The sequence below is a fragment of the Artibeus jamaicensis genome, unplaced genomic scaffold (genome assembly GCF_021234435.1).
Source record: "Artibeus jamaicensis isolate MK-2021 breed Jamaican fruit bat unplaced genomic scaffold, CSHL_Jam_final contig_47, whole genome shotgun sequence".
Taxonomy (NCBI): Eukaryota; Metazoa; Chordata; class Mammalia; order Chiroptera; family Phyllostomidae; genus Artibeus; species Artibeus jamaicensis.
This window is the reverse complement of record NW_026521848.1, coordinates 2324078-2344489: the sequence shown is the minus strand read 5'-3', so window position 1 is coordinate 2344489 and position 20412 is coordinate 2324078. Positions and strand designations below refer to the sequence as shown.

Sequence of the window (20412 nt, the reverse complement as noted above, 5' to 3'; positions counted from 1 at the left end):
GACTGGGACAGTCCCAGGCCCCACCCTCGTGGAGCTCCCAGGCCCCAGGGGGTAGACAGGCTGAGAACCAGACCGTGAGGGCCTGAGGGGTCAGGGCTGGGATGGGGGAGGGTCAGGGCCTTGATGGGGGGGAACAGGGGCACATGGGAGGCTGGAGTGGGGAGAGATCCTGTCGGGTGGACACAGAGGGAGGTACTGTCCTGTAGTCTTTTCTTCATCCAGGCCCGTCTTCCTCCCTCAGGGACAGATGCCCCAGCTGTGGTCAACTGTCTTCACATCCTGGCACGCTCCCTGGATGCCAGGTAGGGAGGGTCACAGGTCATGGTGCCCACTCCTACATCCTCCAAAATCTAAACTTTCGGATCCTACGACTGGGGCGCCTTCCACTTCCGTCCTAGGACGGTGATGAAGTCAGGCCCTGAGATTGTGAAGGCTGGCCTCCGCTCCTTCTTTGAGAGTGCCTCAGAGGACATCGAGAAGATGGTGGAGAACCTGCGTCTAGGCAAGGTGTCACAGGCGCGCACGCAGGTGAAGGGTGTGGGCCAGAACCTCACCTACACCACCGTGGCCCTGCTGCCCGTCCTCACCACCCTCTTCCAGCACATCGCCCAGCACCAGTTCGGCGATGATGTCATCTGTAAGGGCTCCTGACCCCAAGGGCAGGGGTCGGGGGTGGGGGGTCGATTCAGCCAATGCCACCCATCCCTGTGTGCCTGATAGAATCCTTAAGTGTGTTTTTACTGAGTGGATTTATTGCCATAAGCAAAGTGTGCATTCAGTAAACTAGTAGGTAATAGAATGAGTTAATTAGGCCATGCGTTCAGCGGCTCTGTCCAAAGAGCCTGAATCACCAAAGCCTTAAGCAAGAGAGCAGCACATTTCTGTCATGGTCTCAGGATCCCAGGATCCCTCCGTTCTGTTGCTCTGCCATCTCTGAAATATTGTCTTTATCCCTGCGGCTCAAGATAACACACCACCACATCCTCTTTCTAGCCACTAGGAGAGGAGGAAAAGCAGAGAGAAGGGCACCTCAGTTCTCTCAAAGGGACAGTCTAGAAGTAGTCCCCATCACTCCTGCTTACATCTGTCCTGTTGGCCAGAAAGTAGGCCCCCTTGTTCAGGGAGGTCATGTATCCAGCTAAATATTGGAGGTCTATTATTAGGAAGAAGAGAAGTACAGAAAGAGGGTAAGAACAGGTGCTGAAAGTCACTGTGTCTGCTGTGTTTATTCTACCCAGTGGCACCTCACTAGGGATCTTGTGACCAAGTACACACACTGTGGTGTAACATACCATTGTTAAAGAGACATAGGTACCCAGTGGGGTGTCGTGACACTGTATGTTCACGTACTCAGAAGTGCCTTATGAGATGTGGCCTGAACCGTGGGGGAGCTGGGGAAGGACAGGAAGCACTGGCGGGAGAGGCGCTCAGGAGGTGGAGGAGATGGTCCATGGAGGGAAGGTGTTCCGTGGAAGGTTCAAGGCCCTGACATGAGGACCTTGGCACAGTGGGGCCCCATGAGACAAATTGGGAAGATGTCGAGGTCAGTCTGGGACTCAGCGGTTGTGAGCAGCCAACCTGTGGGACGCCCCGGGGAAGCATCCAGAATGGACTGTAGGGCTGGTGGGCTGAGGGGACTGAGAGACAGGAGAGCCATGTCCCAGCTCACTGTTTATTAGAACCTAATGATAAAAGTAAAAAAAAGTAGCAGTTGGGAGTCCCAACCTCCCTTGGTTGGCCCCACTTTCCTCTTAACCTCCCTCAGTTGGCCCCACTTTCATGCTTATTCCTCGCTAATAAACCCTGAAGAAAGAAAGAAAGAAAGAAAGAAAGAAAGAAAGAAAGAAAGAAAGAAAGAAAGAAAGAAAGAAAGAAAGGAAGGAAGAAAGGAAGGAAGAAAGAAAGAAAGAAAGAAAGAAAGAAAGAAGGAAGGAAGGAAAGAAAGAAAGAAAGAAAGAAAGAAAGAAAGAAAGAAAGAAAGAAAGAAAGAAAGAAAGAAAGAAAGAAAGAAAGAAAGAAAGAAGCAGATGGATGAGGTCCCCCTCCCCACTCCAACATTTTATTTGGAAGCATTAATAATATGCAAAAAACTCAAAGGAAGAGAATTGTTAAGAACTGGCCCCGTTTGCTTTGTCTCTCGCTTTACGGTGACGAGATCTGCAGGCTTTTTGAACTCTCGAATGTGACCACACACAGAGTGGCAGCTCATCCCTAGGCACTCGGCTCTCGTCTCCCAAATCAGCGCTTCTCCAAAGTGATCGCAATGTCAGCATCGCCCCCAACCTGACTACCCTATGACCTTCAAAACGCCTTTGATTGTTCTCTCAAAATTCAGATTCCAGTGTAATTTCTCTCATAGCTTTGTAGTCTCTTTCAACCTAGAACAGCCCCCTTGCCCTCTTTGTACCTCCTGACACTTGTGCAGTTGATGAGGCCCTTCACCCGACCTTCTGAGGTGGACGTGTGGATGGCTTAAAATTGTAGTCAGGATTGTATGTTTCTTCACATTCTTCTGGAGAGAGTACCTATCACTATCCTCAAAGGGAACAACGACGAGCCTTTTCTGAGTGCCTGCTGTGTGCCTTGTTTTAATTGCTTTCCAAATACTAACAGTGTTTTATCCTCACAACCTCCGTGAGGGAGATACTGTACTTATGCCCATTTACAGATAGGAAAACAGGCCAAGAGAGGGGTATTCACTCAAACCACAAAAATGGTCAATGGCAGGCAGCTCCTACCCGCCATTTAGATTCAAGGGAAGGGGCTTGGGGCGACTGGCGTGGTGGGCATGTCCTCAACCCTTGTTCTCTCTCTCAGTGGACGACGTCCAGGTCTCGTGCTACCGAACTCTGTGCAGTATCTACTCCCTGGGAACAACCAGAAACTCTTACGTGGAAAAGTAAGGAGGAGCAGCCATAGTTTGGGGCTGGAGTGGGCACTGTGGGGGCTCAAGGAGGGGAGGATGCTAGAGAAGATGGCGGGTGTGGAAAGCAGAAGAGATATTCTAGGTCTTCAACAGCAGACAGGTACATTGCGGCGGCTTCAGTTCCCCAGAGTGGCCACATGAAGGAATTCTGGGGAAGGCCAGCAAAGGAAGTAGAGGCCGCCCAGGAGGGAGGTGGTGGGTAGGGCAGGTGGGCATGGGGCACTTGCTGGCCAGGATGCCAGGTTATTCTTTGATGTGGAACAAGCCCTAGCAAGGAGCCCATAGAAACGAGGGCAGCACTCGGGAGCTGTAGCAAGCGCGGGGCCCTGGGCAGGGCCCTGGCGGTGTGTGTGTGGTCTCTCCTGAGCCAGGATCACAGGTGGAGCCAGAGGGCACTCAGGAAGCCCAGGGGAAAGGCTACATTTGTGCCCACTGGTGAGCAATAGATCTTTTCCAAAAGGTCCTGAGGAGAGCTACTCCTGGGGAGACTTGGGTGGGGCCCAAGTCCGGGCAGAGGATGACCTAGGAGCTAAGGACTTTCATCCTCCAGGCTGCGGCCAGCCCTCGGGGAGTGCCTGGCCCGCTTGGCAGCAGCCATGCCTGTGGCGTTCCTGGAGCCTCAGCTGAACGAGTATAATGCCTGCTCCGTGTACACCACCAAGTCTCCCCGGGAGCGGGCCAGTAAGTTGTGTGGGGCTAGGGCAGCTCTCGGGGTCTCATTTCACTCAGCACGGGGCCCAAAGCAGAGCCCACTTTGGGGTCAGAATGGCCCATCTGGCCTCTGAGGGGCTGCGGATTCCCCAGCATGGGGGTGCACCAGAATGGGGAATCCCCGAGTTTGTAGGTTGGACATTGGAGTCTGGGGGTGATGGTTGGCGTGCCTTGACCCCTCCCCGCACCCCAGTCTTGGGGCTCCCCAACAGCGTGGAGGAGATGTGCCCTGACATCCCGGTGCTGGAGCGGCTCATGGCGGACATCGGGGGCCTGGCTGAGTCGGGGGCCCGCTACACAGAAATGCCACACGTCATTGAGATCACGCTGCCCATGCTGTGCAGCTACCTGCCCCGCTGGTGGGAGCGCGGGCCTGAGGTGCCCCCACCTGCTCTGCCCGCTGGGGCCCCCCCACCCTGCACAGCTGTCACCTCCAACCACCTCAACTCCCTGTTGGGGAACATCTTGCGAATCATCGTCAACAACCTGGGCATTGACGAAGCCTCGTGGATGAAGCGGCTCGCTGGTGGGTCCGGGCTGCAGCTTCGAGGGCTGGGGCCCAGGGCCTGGGGTGGGGGCCCTTTGATCTAATGGTCTGAGAGGGAGATCCTGAGGTCCATGGTTTCCTGGAAGTTGTGAGGAGTCTAGGTTTTTTCAGGATCAAAGGTCAAAGGTCATTGCAAGGGGTCAGAATCTCAGGCTCAGAGGGTCTGGGCTGGATAGATGGGTCCGAGGAGTCCTCTAGACTGGATTCTGAATTCCCGGGGCCTTGGAGTTGGGTTAGGTCAGGGTTTAGGAACTGGGTCAGAAGCCTGAGTTTCTTATGCAAATGGTGAGGGATGAGGTCCCTGAGGAGGATGGGGTTGTAGGTTAGAGGTCAAGAAATTACTGTTTGTAAAGGGTTGGGATTCCTGATTTAGAAGTTCTGTGTCAGGAATTGATTCAAATTGGACGTTGGAGCTGGGGTCAGAGGCCAGAGGCTGGGGTAAGAAGCCAGAGGTCAGAAATCATGTAGTGAAGAAGGGCCTGGGTAAGGACCAGGTCAGAGGTTAAACCCTGAGGGTAAAGACTAATCTCACAGGGTAAGATATCAGTAAAAATTCAGTTGGGGTCAGAGGCCAGGGACATGTGTTAGGCTGGGTTCCCAGGTTCAGGTTAGGGGTTGTGGTTGGGATCAACGTTCAGGGGCTGTGTCAGAGGTCCAGGCCCAAGGTCAACAGTGAGATGAGAGAGAGATACTGTAGTCAGAGGCCAGGGTCAGCCTGGGGTCAGTGACAGCTGCTGGATTAGAGGTATATACAGGTCAGGAGTCATGGGATGGGAACAGAGGTCAGGGATCAGAGATCATAGGTCAAATGCTGGAGTCAGAGGCTGTCCAGCAGGGAATGTCCACCATTTGCTCCTGCAGTTTTTGCCCAGCCCATTGTGAGCCGGGCCAGGCCGGAGCTCCTGCATTCACACTTCATCCCGACGATTGCGCGGCTGCGCAAGCGGGCGGGAAAGGTGGTGGCTGAGGAAGAGCAGCTGCGCCTGGAGGCCAAGGCGGAAGCCGAGGAGGGTGAGCTCCTGGTGCGGGATGAGTTCTCTGTGCTCTGCCGGGACCTGTATGCCCTCTATCCACTGCTCATCCGCTATGTGGACAACAACAGGTCAGCATACCCCCAGCCGCACCCCCAACACTGCAGCCCGACCGCTGGCTTCCCTGAAGCCCTACTGACCCCTTGCCTTCTGACTTGCTGTAAACTTCTTGCAATGCTCACCCAACCTTCTGCCTCCAGCCCCATTGCTGCCGGGCCAACAAAATCCAACCCACTGGATTTGCTGGTCTCCTGCCCCTTTGCACCTCTTGAATCTGAGCCCCTGTGCAGTTTTGATGTCAGCCCTAAGGAGCCCTGCTTTCTGCTCCGGCACTGGGCCTCCAGGCTTGGGTAGACGCGGTGTCTGATATCTGTGCAGTGAAACCCAGTCATCAGGCCTTCCTCTGTCACTGGGAGAAGAAAGAAAGATAGTCTAGCCTCATTGTCCTCAGAAACACAGATCTTTAATAAAAGGGCAAGTGGCTATCAACAAATGGCTATCATCTCCCTAAAATCAGAAACTGTTTTAAGCATTATTAACTCCTAGGTGCAGCTTAATCCAGGGATAAGCAAATGAATTTCAAGTACAGTTCCATCCTGATTGAAAAAGATTTCAAGGCTGCACAGGGCTCTGTGGGAAAGCCCAGTCTGTCATGGGAGCAGAGAAGGGAAGTTGGATGCACGCTGGGGACGTCCTTGCACATCCGTGTTCGTGCTCACCAGTGGGTACTGCTATAGTGGGTATTGCTACACCAGTGGGAGCGCTGGGTCAAAGAGTTCGAACCAGTGCGTCCTGGGGCATTCACATAGTGGAATATACATGACAATGAAAGTGAACAAAGTCACAACACACACACAACATGGATAAATCTTGTAAACATCAGGTTGAATGAAAGAATCCAAGAAAATAAAAAACAGTACATACATCATGCTATCTATTCATGTAACATTCAAGGACAGACAAAAATAACTCATGGTCTATAAGTCAAGATAAGGGTCATTTTTCAAGAGGAAGGAAGTAGGTGTGGCTGGAAGGGACACAAGGGCAGTTCTGGGGACTGGAAATGTTCTATTTCTTGACTTGGGTGGTGGTTCTACAAGTATGTTCACTTTGTGATAATTCATCAAGTTGACAATTTATATGTACATTGTACTTCTATAAAAGTTAGAGAAAGAAAAATTGTAAAGAAATGGTCATTAAAAAATTCCTCTGAATGGCCAGATTCCTTAGAAAACTCCACCCCTGACCCCTCCCCCCTAGATCTCTTATGTAGCCCCCTCTCCTGGGGTCCCACCCCCACCCCTCACCAGCCCCTTCCCTCATGCCCAGGGCGCACTGGCTGACGGAGCCCAACCCCAGCGCTGAGGAGCTGTTCAGAATGGTGGGCGAGATCTTCATCTACTGGTGCAAGTCCCACGTGAGTCCCTGCCCACTCTGCCCTCCTCTTCACACCCGAGAAACCACTGCCCCGAGATGCCCTCCCCTCACCCAGTCTGACCCCCATACTGCCTCTGCCATCAGAACTTTAAGCGTGAGGAGCAGAACTTCGTGGTCCAGAATGAGATTAATAACATGTCGTTCCTGACTGCCGACAACAAGAGCAAAATGGCCAAGGTGCGTGTTTGCTCTGGGAGATGGCCTTAGGAGGCAGGGAGGGGACCTCCCCCAAGGGCTTCCCACCTGCCCCCTCCTCATCCAGCCAGCTGCCCTGTCCTGGTCGCACCCCTTGCTGCCCTCACAGCTTGGTCCTCTCTCATCTTGCCCTTTCTTCCTCAATCCCCACTATCCCATGTCCCGCGTTCTTCTTCCCTTACACTTCTCAGAACTGCCCTCGTCAGGGTTCTGAAGGACAAACCCACCCACCCCGAGTCAAGGTCTGGGAGTGCCCTTTTAGGGGGTGCATGTCCAGAGGGGCAGAGGAACTGGGGTCAGGCCAACTTGGAGTTGAGCCTGGGGTTCTCAGAGGGATTGGGGTAACCCTTCTTGTCTCTGTCTGCCACCTGATGAAGCAGGCGGGAGATACACAGGTCAGCCCCTTGTCTGGAACCTTCCGCATGGCTCTTGGCTAATACCCTCTTGCCCACAAACCCCACCCTCTGCTCCCCTTGCAGAAAACCGCTGCTCCTCTTCCCCACCCTCGCCCTTGGCTCCCAACCACCATTCTCCTCCTCTCCTCCCCACCCCCCAACCATGCGTTCCCTTCCCAACCCTCAGCTTTGAGCAATTTCACTTTTTTTAAACTTTGGTTTAAAATTTTTTTCAAAAGACCACCGGTCAGCTTTCGCCAAAGCATCAAAGCATCGTGGGCTGAGGTCATGAGAAATGGGAATGCGGGTGGGACAGGCACGTGGGTGGGACAGGCACGCGCATGGTGGGTTTAAGGCTTGGGCTCTGGAATTGAACAGACTTTGGTTAGAATCCTGACTCTGGCAATTGGCTGTGTGACCTTGGTCAACAGTCTTATCCTTCTGAGCCTCTGATGACATTTAGCCAGTGCCCCCTGGCCCAGGGCTCTGCCAGGACTCAGGTGCTGCATGTACGGCCTCCCTATTGTGAGCCGGTATGGATGTGGCTGTGGCCAAAGCTTGTCACTGGGGCTTGTCCTTGGCATGACTTGGGTGGCTCTGACCACGGGTCTGCACCCAAGGCTTCAGAACACGGCTGTGGGACTCCGTGCCCCGTGGTTCTGTTCCTAGATCTTTCTGGATCTCTGTAGCATCTTGTGTCTCCCTGCATCCTTGTCCATCTCAGTCTCTCAGTGTCAGTCTTTTTCTTCCAACTTCTCTGCATCTTTATTTCATTCTTGGGCACTCAGTCTGAGATATGAAGTGTGGAGTCGTACGTGTTGTTGTGGGGTGTGGGGGTCAACACTAGGAGCTCTTAGAGGATTCTGAGAGAAGACTGCCAAAGGAACTGGGGGGAACCTGTAAGGGTTTGGGTTAGAAACTGGGGGTCTGCGATAGGTGTTTGGATTTGGGAGGGTCAGAGCTGGGGGTCTGAAGTGAAAGATCAGCAAGGTCTGGGGTGGAAACTGAGGCAGGCTCTGAGATTGGGGAAAAGCTGCCTGGTATCCAGGCTGAAGGCTGAAGTGTGGACAACAGCTGTGGGGGCAGGGGCTGGGCATGGGCAGGGCTGGGGCTCAGGCTGGTGCTGAGCCCCATGTCCCCACAGTCGGGTGGCTCAGACCAGGAACGTACCAAGAAGAAGCGCCGGGGGGACCGGTACTCCGTGCAGACATCACTGATTGTGGCTACACTCAAGAAGATGCTGCCCATCGGCCTGAACATGTGTGCGCCCACTGACCAAGACCTCATCGCACTGGCCAAGACCCGCTACGCCCTGGTGCCTACCCAGCCCCATTCTGGGAGCCTGTTAGGATTCCACTCAGCACTCCACTGAGACCCCCAAACCCCAGGGGCCCTCCCTTAGGACCCTACTGAGTGCTTCCCCGGGACCCTGAGGACTCACTGGGGCCGCTGGGAGCCCCTGAGCCTTACTCATTCCTGAGGACCCCACTTGGGACCCCACTTGGGAAACTGCCAGAGCCCTGGAACCTAAGGACCCTACCTGGGACCCCACTAAGGCCCTCTCAGGTCCTCCCCGAACAAGCCTCCCACCAGCTGCTGAGGTGACAGACCCAGAAGGACAACACTGAGCCTTCAGGGACCCTACTGAACACCCTCCCCCAGGACCATGCAAAACCTGCTATACCCTGAACACCCCCCCAGGATACCATTAGCACCCTTGAGACTCCTCTGAGCCCTCTACCGGGACCTCCCACAGCTCCTTGGGACCCAGTGAGCCCCTCATGATCCCACTGGCCCTCCCCTGGACCTCTGGGTCCCCACTGAGCTTGCCACCTCTTCCCCTCAGGACCTGCTGGCCCTTCCCTCTGGACTCTATGGACACCCAACTGAGCCCCCCAAAACTCAGGGGCCCAGTGAGCCCTTAAGTAGCCCCGCAGGATCTTAATGGCCCCTTCCCCAGGTCTACTTACAATCCTCTGAGGTCTCGAGAATCCTGAGGATCAACTGCCCTGCCCCGGAACCCTCTTAAACCCTCTGGGACTCCAAAGAGGCCCCCAGCAGCCCACTTACCACCTGTATGGAATAAAACCTGCCTCCCTGATCCTATTCAGCCTCAAGGACCCTAAGAAGCCCTCTGAGGATCCTGCCCCAAGACCCCTAGAACTTCCCCCCAGGACAATGCTAAGCACCTTTGCAACTTACTGCCCTGCCACCCCCGCTGACCTCCCTGGTATCACAAGCTCCCTCTTTACCGGAACCGTAAAGGCTCCTTCCCTCGGGACCTCAAGCTCTTTTTAGGATCACCTGAGTCCTGCCAAGACCCCAAAGAGCCTTTGAGGGCCCTTCTGAGCCCGAGACTTGGTCCTCGAGGGCCCAGTTTCCTGGGACCCTAACAAACCCCCATCTGACCCCTACTTTGGCCTCCATGTAAACTCCACCAGTGACTTGGTTGATCTGTCTGATCCCCCATGACCGCTGCTGTCCTGCCTGTCTTCCTTATAACCCCTTTCACTCCCCTCGTGTCTTCAAAAATTCCCTGCCCATCTGCCACTTTTGTGCAGCCCCACTCTGACCCACCTCTGACTTCCCATCATCCCTCTGTGGCTTTACTTGACCTTTGAGGATATACTTGTGTCACCTCCTGTTTCCCTCGCACCTCCACGAGACCCCTCTAATCCTTACTGTCTCTTCAAGGTGCCTCTGTGGCCTATAGGACTCGCCCCTCTGATCAGTCCTGATCTCTGGTTCATTTCGGGTGTCCTCCCCACACAAGCCCCCCATTGTCTTAGACGGGTGACTGCCCTAGACGGGAAAGAGTGTGGGTCAAGGAGGACGTTGAGCCCTCCCGAGTGACGCAGCCTGGCCATGTTTCCCCAGAAAGACACGGATGAGGAGGTCCGGGAATTTCTGCAGAACAACCTTCACCTTCAGGGAAAGGTATGCCTCCTTAATCTGCATCTGGGCACGTGGGAATGATGGCAACAATAACAGACAACGTCTAAGCACTTACTATGTACTAGGCACCCAAAGAAAGACCTTAACGTGTACTTCCCACCAGATCCTGAGAGCACTGAAGGGGGGGGGGGTAGCCACGCTGCGTGCAAGGCTATTCTCCACCACCACCCCCAAGAAGCCAGGCCAAGGGAGGGCCTTGCGGGCAGGGCAGGGGCCCTCACGCCAGCCAGCTGTTCTTTCTCCTCTCAGGTGGAAGGCTCCCCTTCTCTGCGCTGGCAGATGGCTCTGTACCGGGGCCTCCCGGGCCGCGAGGAGGAAGCGGATGACCCCGAAAAGATCGTGCGCCGCGTCCAGGAAGTATCTGCAGTGCTCTACCACCTGGAGCAGGTGGGCGTGGCCACGGCGTCTTAATGCTGAGTGACGGAAGATACGGGCAGGGGGCGGGTCTTAAACTTGTGGGCGGAGCCCGAGGGTGAACCCAGGCTTTTTGTGGGGGGCGGTGCAAGGAGTGGGCCGTGGGTCTGTGGGTGGAGCCTGGGTGAAACTTTGAGTTTAGATCAGGCTTAGAGTGGAAACTTGGATCGGCGCTTAATCTTGGGTCCGGGATAGAACTTTGGGTCCAACAGTGGGACCTGATGAAGACTACTTGACTCAGTGGGCAGGGCCTTGGAAGTGGGGCGGGGCCTGGACAGAGACCCTGGGTGTGAGAGCCCGGCAGAGAAATTTCGGTCTGGAAGCAGAGACCAGATTAGAACTTTGACTGTCAGTGGAACCAAGGGGTTTCTTTGGCCGTGTGGCTCAAGGCTTGAATTTGGTCCTGGGCACACACAGATGGGCAATTTCACTCGGCCTGGAAGTCGGAATCGGGCCAGGGGCAGGGTCTGGGGACGTGACAGATTTTCCCGCCCCCAGGTCGAGCACCCTTTCAAGTCCAAGAAGGCTGTGTGGCACAAGCTCTTGTCCAAGCAGCGCCGGAGGGCGGTCGTTGCCTGTTTCCGCATGACCCCTCTGTACAACCTGCCCACGTACGACACCCAGGGAAGAGGGAAGCTCTCTAAGCCGCGGATAAAGTGTGACTGAGAGGGTGGGAGGACGGACTGCCGATATGATGCGCTGCTGAGGAATGGCTGGAGGAGGCAAATTTATGGGAGGTTAGAGGAAGCGCTAGGGGAGAAGGTCCCACTGTAACCCCACACCTTTCCCTTGCAGGCACCGGGCATGCAACATGTTCCTGGAGAGCTACAAAGCCACGTGGATCCTGACTGAAGACCACAGTTTTGAGGACCGCATGATAGATGACCTTTCTGTGAGTTGGGGCCTGCCTGGGAGTATGGGGACAGAGCTGGACAGGGCCGGGGCTGAGGGTGCCTGTTGCACACCCCTAGGGGTTGCCTTTCGCACTGAGGGGCATGAGAAAGGTGACCCCTGGGTTGGGCAGAACCAGGGGAGGGTGCAGGATGTGGGACGTGTGAGGAAAAAGTATCCAGCCCGTCAGGGCTACGGGAGAGACAGAAGAGGACTCTAGAAGCCCCTTCTCCAAGCCCCACACCTCCCTGTAGAAAGCTGGGAAGAAGGAGGAGGAAGAGGAGGAAGTAGAGGAGAAGAAGCCAGACCCCCTGCACCAACTGGTCCTGCACTTTAGCCGCACTGCCCTGACTGAAAAGAGGTGAGGACCCTCTCTAGGTCCAGGAAAGAGAACTCACTACTTCCCTGCTCTCAGAAACTCCCCTGTTCCTCAAGAGAGACCCTCTGTGTCCCAGGGGACCCCTGGAGCTGATTTTTCACGGTCACTTTACTAGGACAGGTAGGGCCACCATGTACCATTGTGAAGGCTGAACATTTCACAAGGGTATTTCCTCTCAAGGGTTCACATCACAGACAATACCGATTCTGACTTTTCTAGAAGAAAGAATCTTGCTCAAAACAAAATCTGTGTATTACAGGAACACATCAGTGTATTATGGCAAATTTCCAACGGAAGGAAGTGTGGAAGGGGGACCTTTTTCTAATTCACACAAAGGCTTCATGTGGGTTAATGGCAGTCTTGGAAATAGATAACAGTAGTAATGGTGCTGCTGTTGCTGCTGCTGCTGCTGCTGCTAACACATGACATTTATCAAGTGCTTTTATGTGTCAGGCACCATCTAAACACTTGGCATCTATATTTTCTCACTTAAGCTTCACATTATGAGATAGAATACAGTTATCAACTCCTTTTTGTGAACAAGGAAATGGCGGCACAAGGATTTCTTTTTCTCACATAACGTGAAGGCAGGAGTAGCGAGTCCAGGGCTGGGCAGTGACACAGTGAGGTACAGGGTTATTCAGGCTGACGCGCCTGCTCAGGCTTTCTGCACTGCCATTCTGAGCTTGTGGTCACAAGGCAGATGCTGAACTTCCAGACATGACCACGTGCCAGGCAGAAAGAAGGGGAGAGAATTTTTTTTCCTCTAAGCAAGACCAAGATCTTTTTATCCAAGAACAGAAGCCTCTTTGGTGGGCGTCTGCACATGTGTCATTGGTCAGAATTCTGACATAAGGCCACGACTAGCTGCAGGGGAGGCCAGGAAGTTGAGTGGTTTGGAAAAGCAATGACTCTGGAGTTACAGACTACCCAGGTGTGAATCCCAATAGAAGCTGTGTGACCTTGGCCAAGAAGGATCTTTGTGCCTCGGTTTCCTCATTGGTAAAATGAGGTTAGTAATATACCTACCTAATATGATTATTGTGAGGATATATATATATACACACACACACACACACACACACACACACATATATATATATCAGGGAATATGTATATATCTCAGAGAATAACAGGGTAAACAATAGGTCTTGGCCATTACTACTACTATTATTATTATTATTATTATTATTACTATTTAGACCCAAGAACAAGATGGGTGGTCATAGTTGTCAAGTAAGCCAACAGGTGGCAAGATACACCCAGAAACTCCAGGCTTCCATCACACCAAAACTCCCCAAATGAGTTGCACTGGCCCAGCCTGGATCACGTGACCATCTCGGAGCTGTTACTGTGGCCAAGCAGATAGAAAGCACTGACTGGCTCAGCCTACACCACAGGCCCACTCTGGCAACAGACAGTTTACCCTGCATGAACCACACAGGCTGAGCATGGGGAGGGTTGCTTTCCAAAGGAACATTAGAAACCGCTGTGAAGTGGGGGCCTCTCCATTGGGTCCTGACTATCTGATTACTTCCTCAGCAAACTGGACGAGGATTACCTATACATGGCGTATGCCGATATCATGGCAAAGGTGAGGCCCTGCCCCAATCCAGGAAAGGTCCCCTTCTCAGCTACAACACCTGTCCACTGAAAGGGCTGGGGGTGGACTGAGGTATCTCCTCTGTTCCCCATCATCCATAACTTGATGCCTCATCCCCAGAGCTGCCACCTGGAGGAGGGAGGGGAGAACGGTGAAGATGAAGAAGAGGTTGAAGTTTCATTTGAGGTAGGTGGGATCAGGAGGTGCTGGAGGAAAGGGATGAGGGCCCCTGACTTCAGTAATCCCCATTCATTCAGCAGGTGCTCTGGGCCAGGCCCTGGGCTGGACGATATTGGGGACACAGCATTGACCAAGTCGGTCCACTGAGGACGTAGATGCATCGATCAGACAGTAACAGCAGAGTGTTCAAGTGGTGATGAGGAAAGCTCAGGCAGGGGGATAAGGGCCGGGGAAGCCAGAAAAGCTCAGGAGACTATGGGGGAAATTCACGGGACTGTGGTAGCCCAGGCAAGGTGCCTGACCAAGCCAGGGGACAAGGGTGGCAGGGAAGGCTTCTCAGAGGCAGGGATGTCTGAGCAGGAGTGTGCCAGTTGAGGAAAAGGAGAAAGGTGTTTCCAGACAGGGAAACAGCATTTGCAAAGGCCACAGAGTGAGAAGGAGCTAGTAAACATGCAGTTACCCAACTATTCACCATGAAGGCAATCAGCAAGCATGTCTGAATTTCTTAACCCTTTTGTGCCAGGAATCCTTTTGTAGCTGGTGAAGCCTTTCTCAGAATCATGTTTTTAAGTGTGTAAAATGAATTTGTCACAGAGAAAATAAACACATGGAAATAGTTATCAAAATATTGTTTTAGAAATTTGTGATACAGTAATACCTGTACTTTTTGATTAATGTATCAAATAAGACCTACCAGCGGGTCCAACAGCGGGAAGTGATCAGTGATGAATATAAACAAAACTGTGACATGGGAACATCTGTGATTTTTACCGATGACACAGCCACAAGTTCTGCTAATGTTGCTATGTTTTATGGCCTCCTCCATCAAGGGAGGAAATGCTACCTTTCAGTTAGAGGGTAGTAACATAAAAGTACAACTTTTTTCCTCATTCAAGTGCACAGACCTCCTGGATTTTATCCATTGGCCCCTTGGAGACCTGTGGGCCCAAGTTAAAATGGTGCCATGTCCAGCCCTGCACTAGGTGCAAGGGACAAATCAGACTTCAGTCCCAAAGGAGAGAGGAGGTTTATGAGTAGAAGGAAGGAGCCAGTGGGTGTGGCTGGAGCAGGGAGCACAGGGGTGAGGGGTCAGGCCATGAGGGGGAAAGGCCGGGCTGCTGAGCCTGGACTCACCTGTCCCCACGGTCCTGACTGTCCCAGGAGAAAGAGATGGAGAAGCAGAGGCTCCTGTACCAGCAGGCGCGGCTGCACAACCGAGGGGCTGCGGAGATGGTGCTGCAGATGATCAGTGCCTGCAAAGGTGCCCTCCACAAGCATCCGGCTCCTGAGCACACTCATCCTGTCTTCCCTCTCCCCAACCCACCCATTTCCTGTGGACCCAGCGGCACACTCTCCCACCCATGCATGCCTTTTTGGTTTGCACACACACTCCAGCCCTTGCATGTTCCACTTGCCTTGAGATTTCTTACTACTTTTCAGCCACGGTTACCCTTGCACACACCTACAACCCCTTCTCTTACATCCCGTGATGGCCATTTTCTGGTGGATGGAGAACATCACTCCCAAACTAAGTGGAGCATCTTTTGTCCCCTGCCCCCTCCAGGAGAGACGGGAGCCATGGTGTCCTCCACCCTGAAGCTGGGCATCTCCATACTAAATGGGGGCAATGCTGATGTGCAGCAGGTAACGGGCAAAGGACCTTGGGAGGAGAGCTTGGCGGGGGGGGGGGGGGGGGGGGGGGGAGGTTCCTGCATGACTCCCATTTCCCCATTATGCCACCCACTCTGCAGAAAATGTTGGATTATCTGAAGGACAAGAAGGAAGTTGGCTTCTTCCAGAGTATCCAGGCACTGATGCAGACATGCAGGTAGGCTCTAGTGTGTATCTTTCAGTGAAGCTGTTTGGTGCCACTGTGCCCCGACCCTCCTACCACTTCCAGTTCTAGTTCTGCTCTCCTGGTTCCAGAAACAGAGACGCATTCAGACTAGCTCGAGTGACAGGAAGTTTATTATAAGAATTCACCTGCAACAACAAGGATGGGGAAATGCCACCCTTATGGCTCCAGGGAGCTGGAAATGGAAGATTGTTGAGAACTCAGGGGACACCCAGAAGCAGGGAATCTGGGTTCTCTCCAATGACCCCTATTAATGTGACTCTGCTCTTGCTGTTGACTGGCTTCCTCTACCCTCTGAAACTTCTGCTAATTGATGGCTTCTGTATCCTCCTGATTTCCACTTGTACATATTTCATCCTTGCCTCACATTACTTCACAGCCCCCACCACATAGTTTCTGCCAGCTCTTAGTTTCTACTTCCTCTTGATCTCTGCTCATTCATGGTTTCCAGTGGTCCTCCAACTGCCATCGCCGGGGGCTGCTGCAGGGCTCCGCAACAGGACCTCAGCACCTCTTCCCATCTTCCCTTTCTTCCCCTCAGCGTCCTGGATCTCAATGCATTCGAGAGACAGAACAAGGCGGAAGGGCTGGGCATGGTGAATGAAGACGGAACTGGTGAGGCCCTCTCGTGGGCTTCCCTCTCCATGGGATTTCTCCTCCCTTTAAGATATGCCCCCTCCCCAACATTGCCCAGGGCTCCCTTCCTCCAAAACCCTCTCCCAGGGTATCCCCAGATTCCACCTCCTCCGCTGATCCGTGCAGTGGTCCCCAGCCCTGCTCCTTCCCATTCCTCCAGGGTCTCCCTCCCCATGGCCCCCACCTCTGGGTGTCCTTGCGTCCTGTGTTCTCTCACCCATCACCACATGGATCCCACTCTCTACAAGCCCGAAGTTTCCTGCCCTGGTTGCTGTTCTCTTATTAATGTCCCTAATCCGGGTTAATCGAGTCTCCTCTTTGCCGTGTTGTGACGTGTTTAACCTTTCTGCCCTGATCCTTGCCTCCTGCCTCTCCACCTCTACCTGTCCATCTCCCTTTCTCTTCCCTCTTCTTTCTTTCCCAATGCTTTTTACCATCACTTGCTACTCTCTTTCTGGCTTCCTTCTCTCTCCTTATCGCTCTTTCTATGTGGTTCTTTTTCCATGTCTGTCCTTTGACCCTGACTGTGTGTCACTGTGTGTATTTTTCTGTCACTCTGTCTCCTTCTGTCTCTTTCTCCCTCTTTTCTCCTGCTTCCTCCTCCCATCCTGTTGGCTGCCCCAGTCATCAACCGCCAGAACGGTAATTCCCCTAGCCTACTCCCTTTGCTGTGCCACTCTGCCACCCCTCCCTTCTAACCCTGTCCCCCATCCCCATCCCCCTCCCCTCCACCTGGGGGCTGAGGATCTGGAACATCCAGGGAAAAATTCTTCATTGGTTCTGGGTGCCCGCAGAAAGTCTTGAGATCGGAGTCCAGAGACCAAATTCAGGTCCCAGATTAGCCACTAACAACACCTGGGATTATGAAACCAGTCACTTACCTCCTGTTGGCTCCAGTTTCTCCACATGTAAAGTAGAAGCCAGAGGAGATGGCAAAGATCCGTTTCCAGATGGATGTTCTTCAACTTTCACACCCAGCTTCTCAGTCCCGGGGTGGGATGATCCCAACTCCCACCCATCCTGCTGCCTGCACTGCGACTCTACAGTGGTGGGGTCTGCAGTTTCCATTCACCAACCGGATTGGTTGCCCTCAGCTTCCAGTCTGATTGGTGTGCGTGCGTCTTCAGCGTCTGCTCTGGTTGGCCCATTCACTGTCTAGGCTTCCCTCTCTCTCTCTCTCTCTCCCCTCCCTCCTTGAGTGACTTCTTTTAGATGGCCGTTCTGATTGGCCCATGTTTACACCATCCCCCTGCCTCTCCTGGATTGGCTGATTTCAAAGCTGCTTTCCAATTGGCTGGCTTTCAACCCCATTCCTCCCTGCTCTGATCCTTGCGTGAAAGTGATCCCCCCCATCCCCTGCCCCATAATCTATTAACCCCCGTCCAGTCGGAGCGCTGAGGGAGGTATCAGCTGCTCGAGTCTCTGCTGGATCAGGCAGACACTCCCAGACGTCATATAAGTGGTGACATCAGAGGGACACTGATGTAGAAAGACACTGAGGCACCAGCTTCCATACTCAGGGCCCCTCAGGCCTCCATCTGCTCTCACGGATTCTGAGATCGGGAGCTCCTGGTGTTACGGATGTCAGTGGCCTTCTCAGTGTCTTTGAAGTGGTGGCTGCTCCTCCCCTCACCACTATGCTTTGTGCATGCGTGTGCCATGTGCATGTGCAGTGTGCATGGGCTGTGTGCACGTGTGCGCTGTGTCTCGGTGTACCTGACCTCTTCTGGGCCCTGCTCCCTTTTGCCACCCAGGAGAGAAGGTCATGGCAGACGATGAATTCACCCAAGATCTGTTCCGATTCCTGCAATTGCTCTGCGAGGGGCATAATAATGGTGAGAAGGACTGGGGTGGGCGGAATGTAGAGGAGGCCGAGGACTGGGGAGAGTCCAGAGTTCGGCAGAGTTGCCTGAGTTAACCTCCAGTCCCCGCCTCCCCTTGTCAGTACCGGCCTCACCACCCCTTCTCGATCCCATTGTCCATCCTTTGCATTCAGCCACAGTCATGCCCAATGCACCCACCTTCCTAACTCTCTCTTGAGTTTCTAGAATCCAGCCACTTTGCTTCACGTTTGCTTCCTCTGGCCAGTCCAACTCCCCAGAAGCAACCTAGCCAGAAACCAGTTTGTCCAAAAATCAACTTGCCCAAATGAGCGATTAGCCACATACCATTTTTCCACAGGTATTTCGAAATTCAGTAAATACGGATTTCCATACTTTGGGTCTGTAGAGGAAAGGAAACCACCCAGCATTTTTTTCAATGAATCCATTAGAATCACTTATTAATTTTGCTTATAAAAATACTTTGCCAGAAGGAACGACTACTAAATTTTTCCTAATTTTAAGAGAGAGTTTTTACATTTGTTCTGGTTCAGGCAATTTAACCACATCAAAGGTAACCAGCAAATCAATTAAACACATAGTTGATGAGAAAATACAACCACGTATGGCACATGTAGCTTATAAGATTAAAGGGACAGCCCAAATCCTGGCGGACAAACATTCTACTGAATGCCACATCAGACTCAAGGTGTGGTTGTAATGCTTAGGAGGTTATTATGGGACTACAGACTGCCCAGAAATCAGCCTTCACAACAAGGATGGGAGTAATTATAAACCTGACTCCCACAGAGCTTGCACCCCACTTGGCTAGTGTTCTTTAAGGTAACTGTTTTGTAAATATCTCTAATCCCCACTCTTCAACAAAGGATGGAGCATGAACTATTGCTTTACATTCTCAAAAGTTCTTATGTCTATAACCAATTTTTCTTCAGTGTTTATTAACTACCCTTCTGCTGCATAACTGGGGTTTCCCTTCTTGAATTTCAACTAAAGTGGAATTCATCTTTGGGATTTAAAATGAATTTTATTCCCTGGGTCTATGACTTTGGGGAAATGAGAATGTTCTTTTGGAGGGGATTTCTCTCTCCCAGAAAATCTGCAATCCAGTTGTCTGCCTAAATTCTTGGATTCACTCACCAGCCAAATCATAGAAGTATTTGCAGTATCTTTCAAATCTCAGATGCCTTGCGTGTCTGGAGCAGATTTGAAGCAGACGAAAGGTGTGTCTCATATGTGCGCATGTTTATGACAGTGTTCTCAGCTGACAGGGTCCTTTACGAGTGGGGAGCTCTGTATCTAGTCACTGAAGCATGTAGTCCAATTTAAATGAACACAAAGGAGTTAGGAAACAGGGTTCATGAGACAATCTGTATATTTGCTTATAAAATCTTGACTATCTTAGTATACTTTGTCTATAACGTGTAGCCGGGCAAAGTGGACATTTAACCTGATACAGTGATTGTGAAGTGGCCATAGGGAAGTCAAGTGGAAAGTAAGGCTTTGGGGGGTGCACAGCCTTTCAAGGGCTGTTACAGCCATCCTGGGCAACATGACATTGTAATCAATGTTAAAAAGACTGCACTAAAGCCCGTGTTTATTGACTTGATAAATCAATGAATTGGTCATTTGGCAAATGAGTTTACATAGGTGGTTCTCAAACTTAAGTATGCCCAAGAATCACCTGGAAGCCTTGCTAAAATAGACTTCTGGGACTCACCCCACAATGTCCGATTTAGTAGGTTCTGGGGTGGAGCCCAGGAATGTGCACTACTAACAGGGTCCCAGGAGATGCTGATTCTGCTGTTCTGGAGCCACACTTTGAAAATCACCACTGCAAAGTGCAGCTCTTAACCTCAGCACTTTCTTTAAGCCCCCCCCCCCTTTTTTTCTTTAAGGCCCTCTAAGAGCAGCTAATGTCCACTGAGCACTTATGTACCAGGTGCTGTACTAAATCCTTTATGTATGCTAAAGTCTTAAAACCTCACTACTGCTCTCTAGTCTACGGAGACCACCGTGTTACATATGGGGAAACAGGGAAGTCTGTACCACACAGAGAGGTTCAATAACATGCCTGAGGTCACATAGCTATGCAGCCAGATCCTACTTATCTTTCAGGTCTCAGCTGGGAGGTCCTCTCCGCCAGCTTCTTTGCTACCTCTGGGTGTCCGCAGCCCCTCTGGGTTTCCCCCATCACAACTCTGATCATTCTGCCCAGTATTATCCACCACCGCTTCTGCCACTAACAAATTTAGTATTGCCATTGTTATTATTATCATACACTGAAGAATAGAGAATGGCCTTAGAACCCCCCAAGTACCCATCTTTAACAGTTATCAACTTTCTGCCCTAGAACAATGTTTTTCAAATAGTGGGAACCAGCTCTCCAGAGTCGTGAATCAGTTTGACATAGCTCTCA

At 52.3% G+C, this 20412-nt stretch overlaps 1 protein-coding gene and 1 long non-coding RNA gene across 7 annotated transcripts in view; one reads left to right on the top strand and one right to left on the bottom strand.

Annotated features, from left to right (window-relative positions):
- Positions 1 to 20412, top strand: part of RYR1 (ryanodine receptor 1) — a 117536-nt gene that overhangs the window by 59174 nt on the left and 37950 nt on the right. For 2 of the 6 annotated variants that reach the window (XM_053667516.1, XM_053667512.1), the window contains 23 exons: positions 242 to 302; positions 399 to 637; positions 2818 to 2899; positions 3477 to 3607; positions 3831 to 4163; positions 5046 to 5286; positions 6545 to 6632; positions 6737 to 6829; positions 7228 to 7242; positions 8387 to 8557; positions 10120 to 10179; positions 10447 to 10584; positions 11110 to 11222; positions 11407 to 11503; positions 11757 to 11863; positions 13424 to 13475; positions 13605 to 13670; positions 14826 to 14925; positions 15229 to 15308; positions 15416 to 15492; positions 16061 to 16134; positions 16780 to 16797; positions 17910 to 17990. In XM_053667516.1, the coding sequence (XP_053523491.1) occupies positions 242 to 302; positions 399 to 637; positions 2818 to 2899; positions 3477 to 3607; positions 3831 to 4163; positions 5046 to 5286; positions 6545 to 6632; positions 6737 to 6829; positions 7228 to 7242; positions 8387 to 8557; positions 10120 to 10179; positions 10447 to 10584; positions 11110 to 11222; positions 11407 to 11503; positions 11757 to 11863; positions 13424 to 13475; positions 13605 to 13670; positions 14826 to 14925; positions 15229 to 15308; positions 15416 to 15492; positions 16061 to 16134; positions 16780 to 16797; positions 17910 to 17990 (2517 nt within the window). The remainder of the gene's footprint in view (positions 1 to 241; positions 303 to 398; positions 638 to 2817; positions 2900 to 3476; positions 3608 to 3830; positions 4164 to 5045; positions 5287 to 6544; positions 6633 to 6736; positions 6830 to 7227; positions 7243 to 8386; positions 8558 to 10119; positions 10180 to 10446; positions 10585 to 11109; positions 11223 to 11406; positions 11504 to 11756; positions 11864 to 13423; positions 13476 to 13604; positions 13671 to 14825; positions 14926 to 15228; positions 15309 to 15415; positions 15493 to 16060; positions 16135 to 16779; positions 16798 to 17909; positions 17991 to 20412) is intronic. The other 4 variants (XM_053667517.1, XM_053667513.1, XM_053667514.1 and 1 more) reach the window with 3 other exon arrangements.
- LOC128627796 (uncharacterized) lies at positions 15615 to 17239 on the bottom strand. The gene is made up of 2 exons (XR_008392090.1): positions 17037 to 17239; positions 15615 to 16106 (listed from the first exon to the last, which is right to left on the bottom strand). It is a non-coding gene; the product is annotated as an uncharacterized LOC128627796 (long non-coding RNA).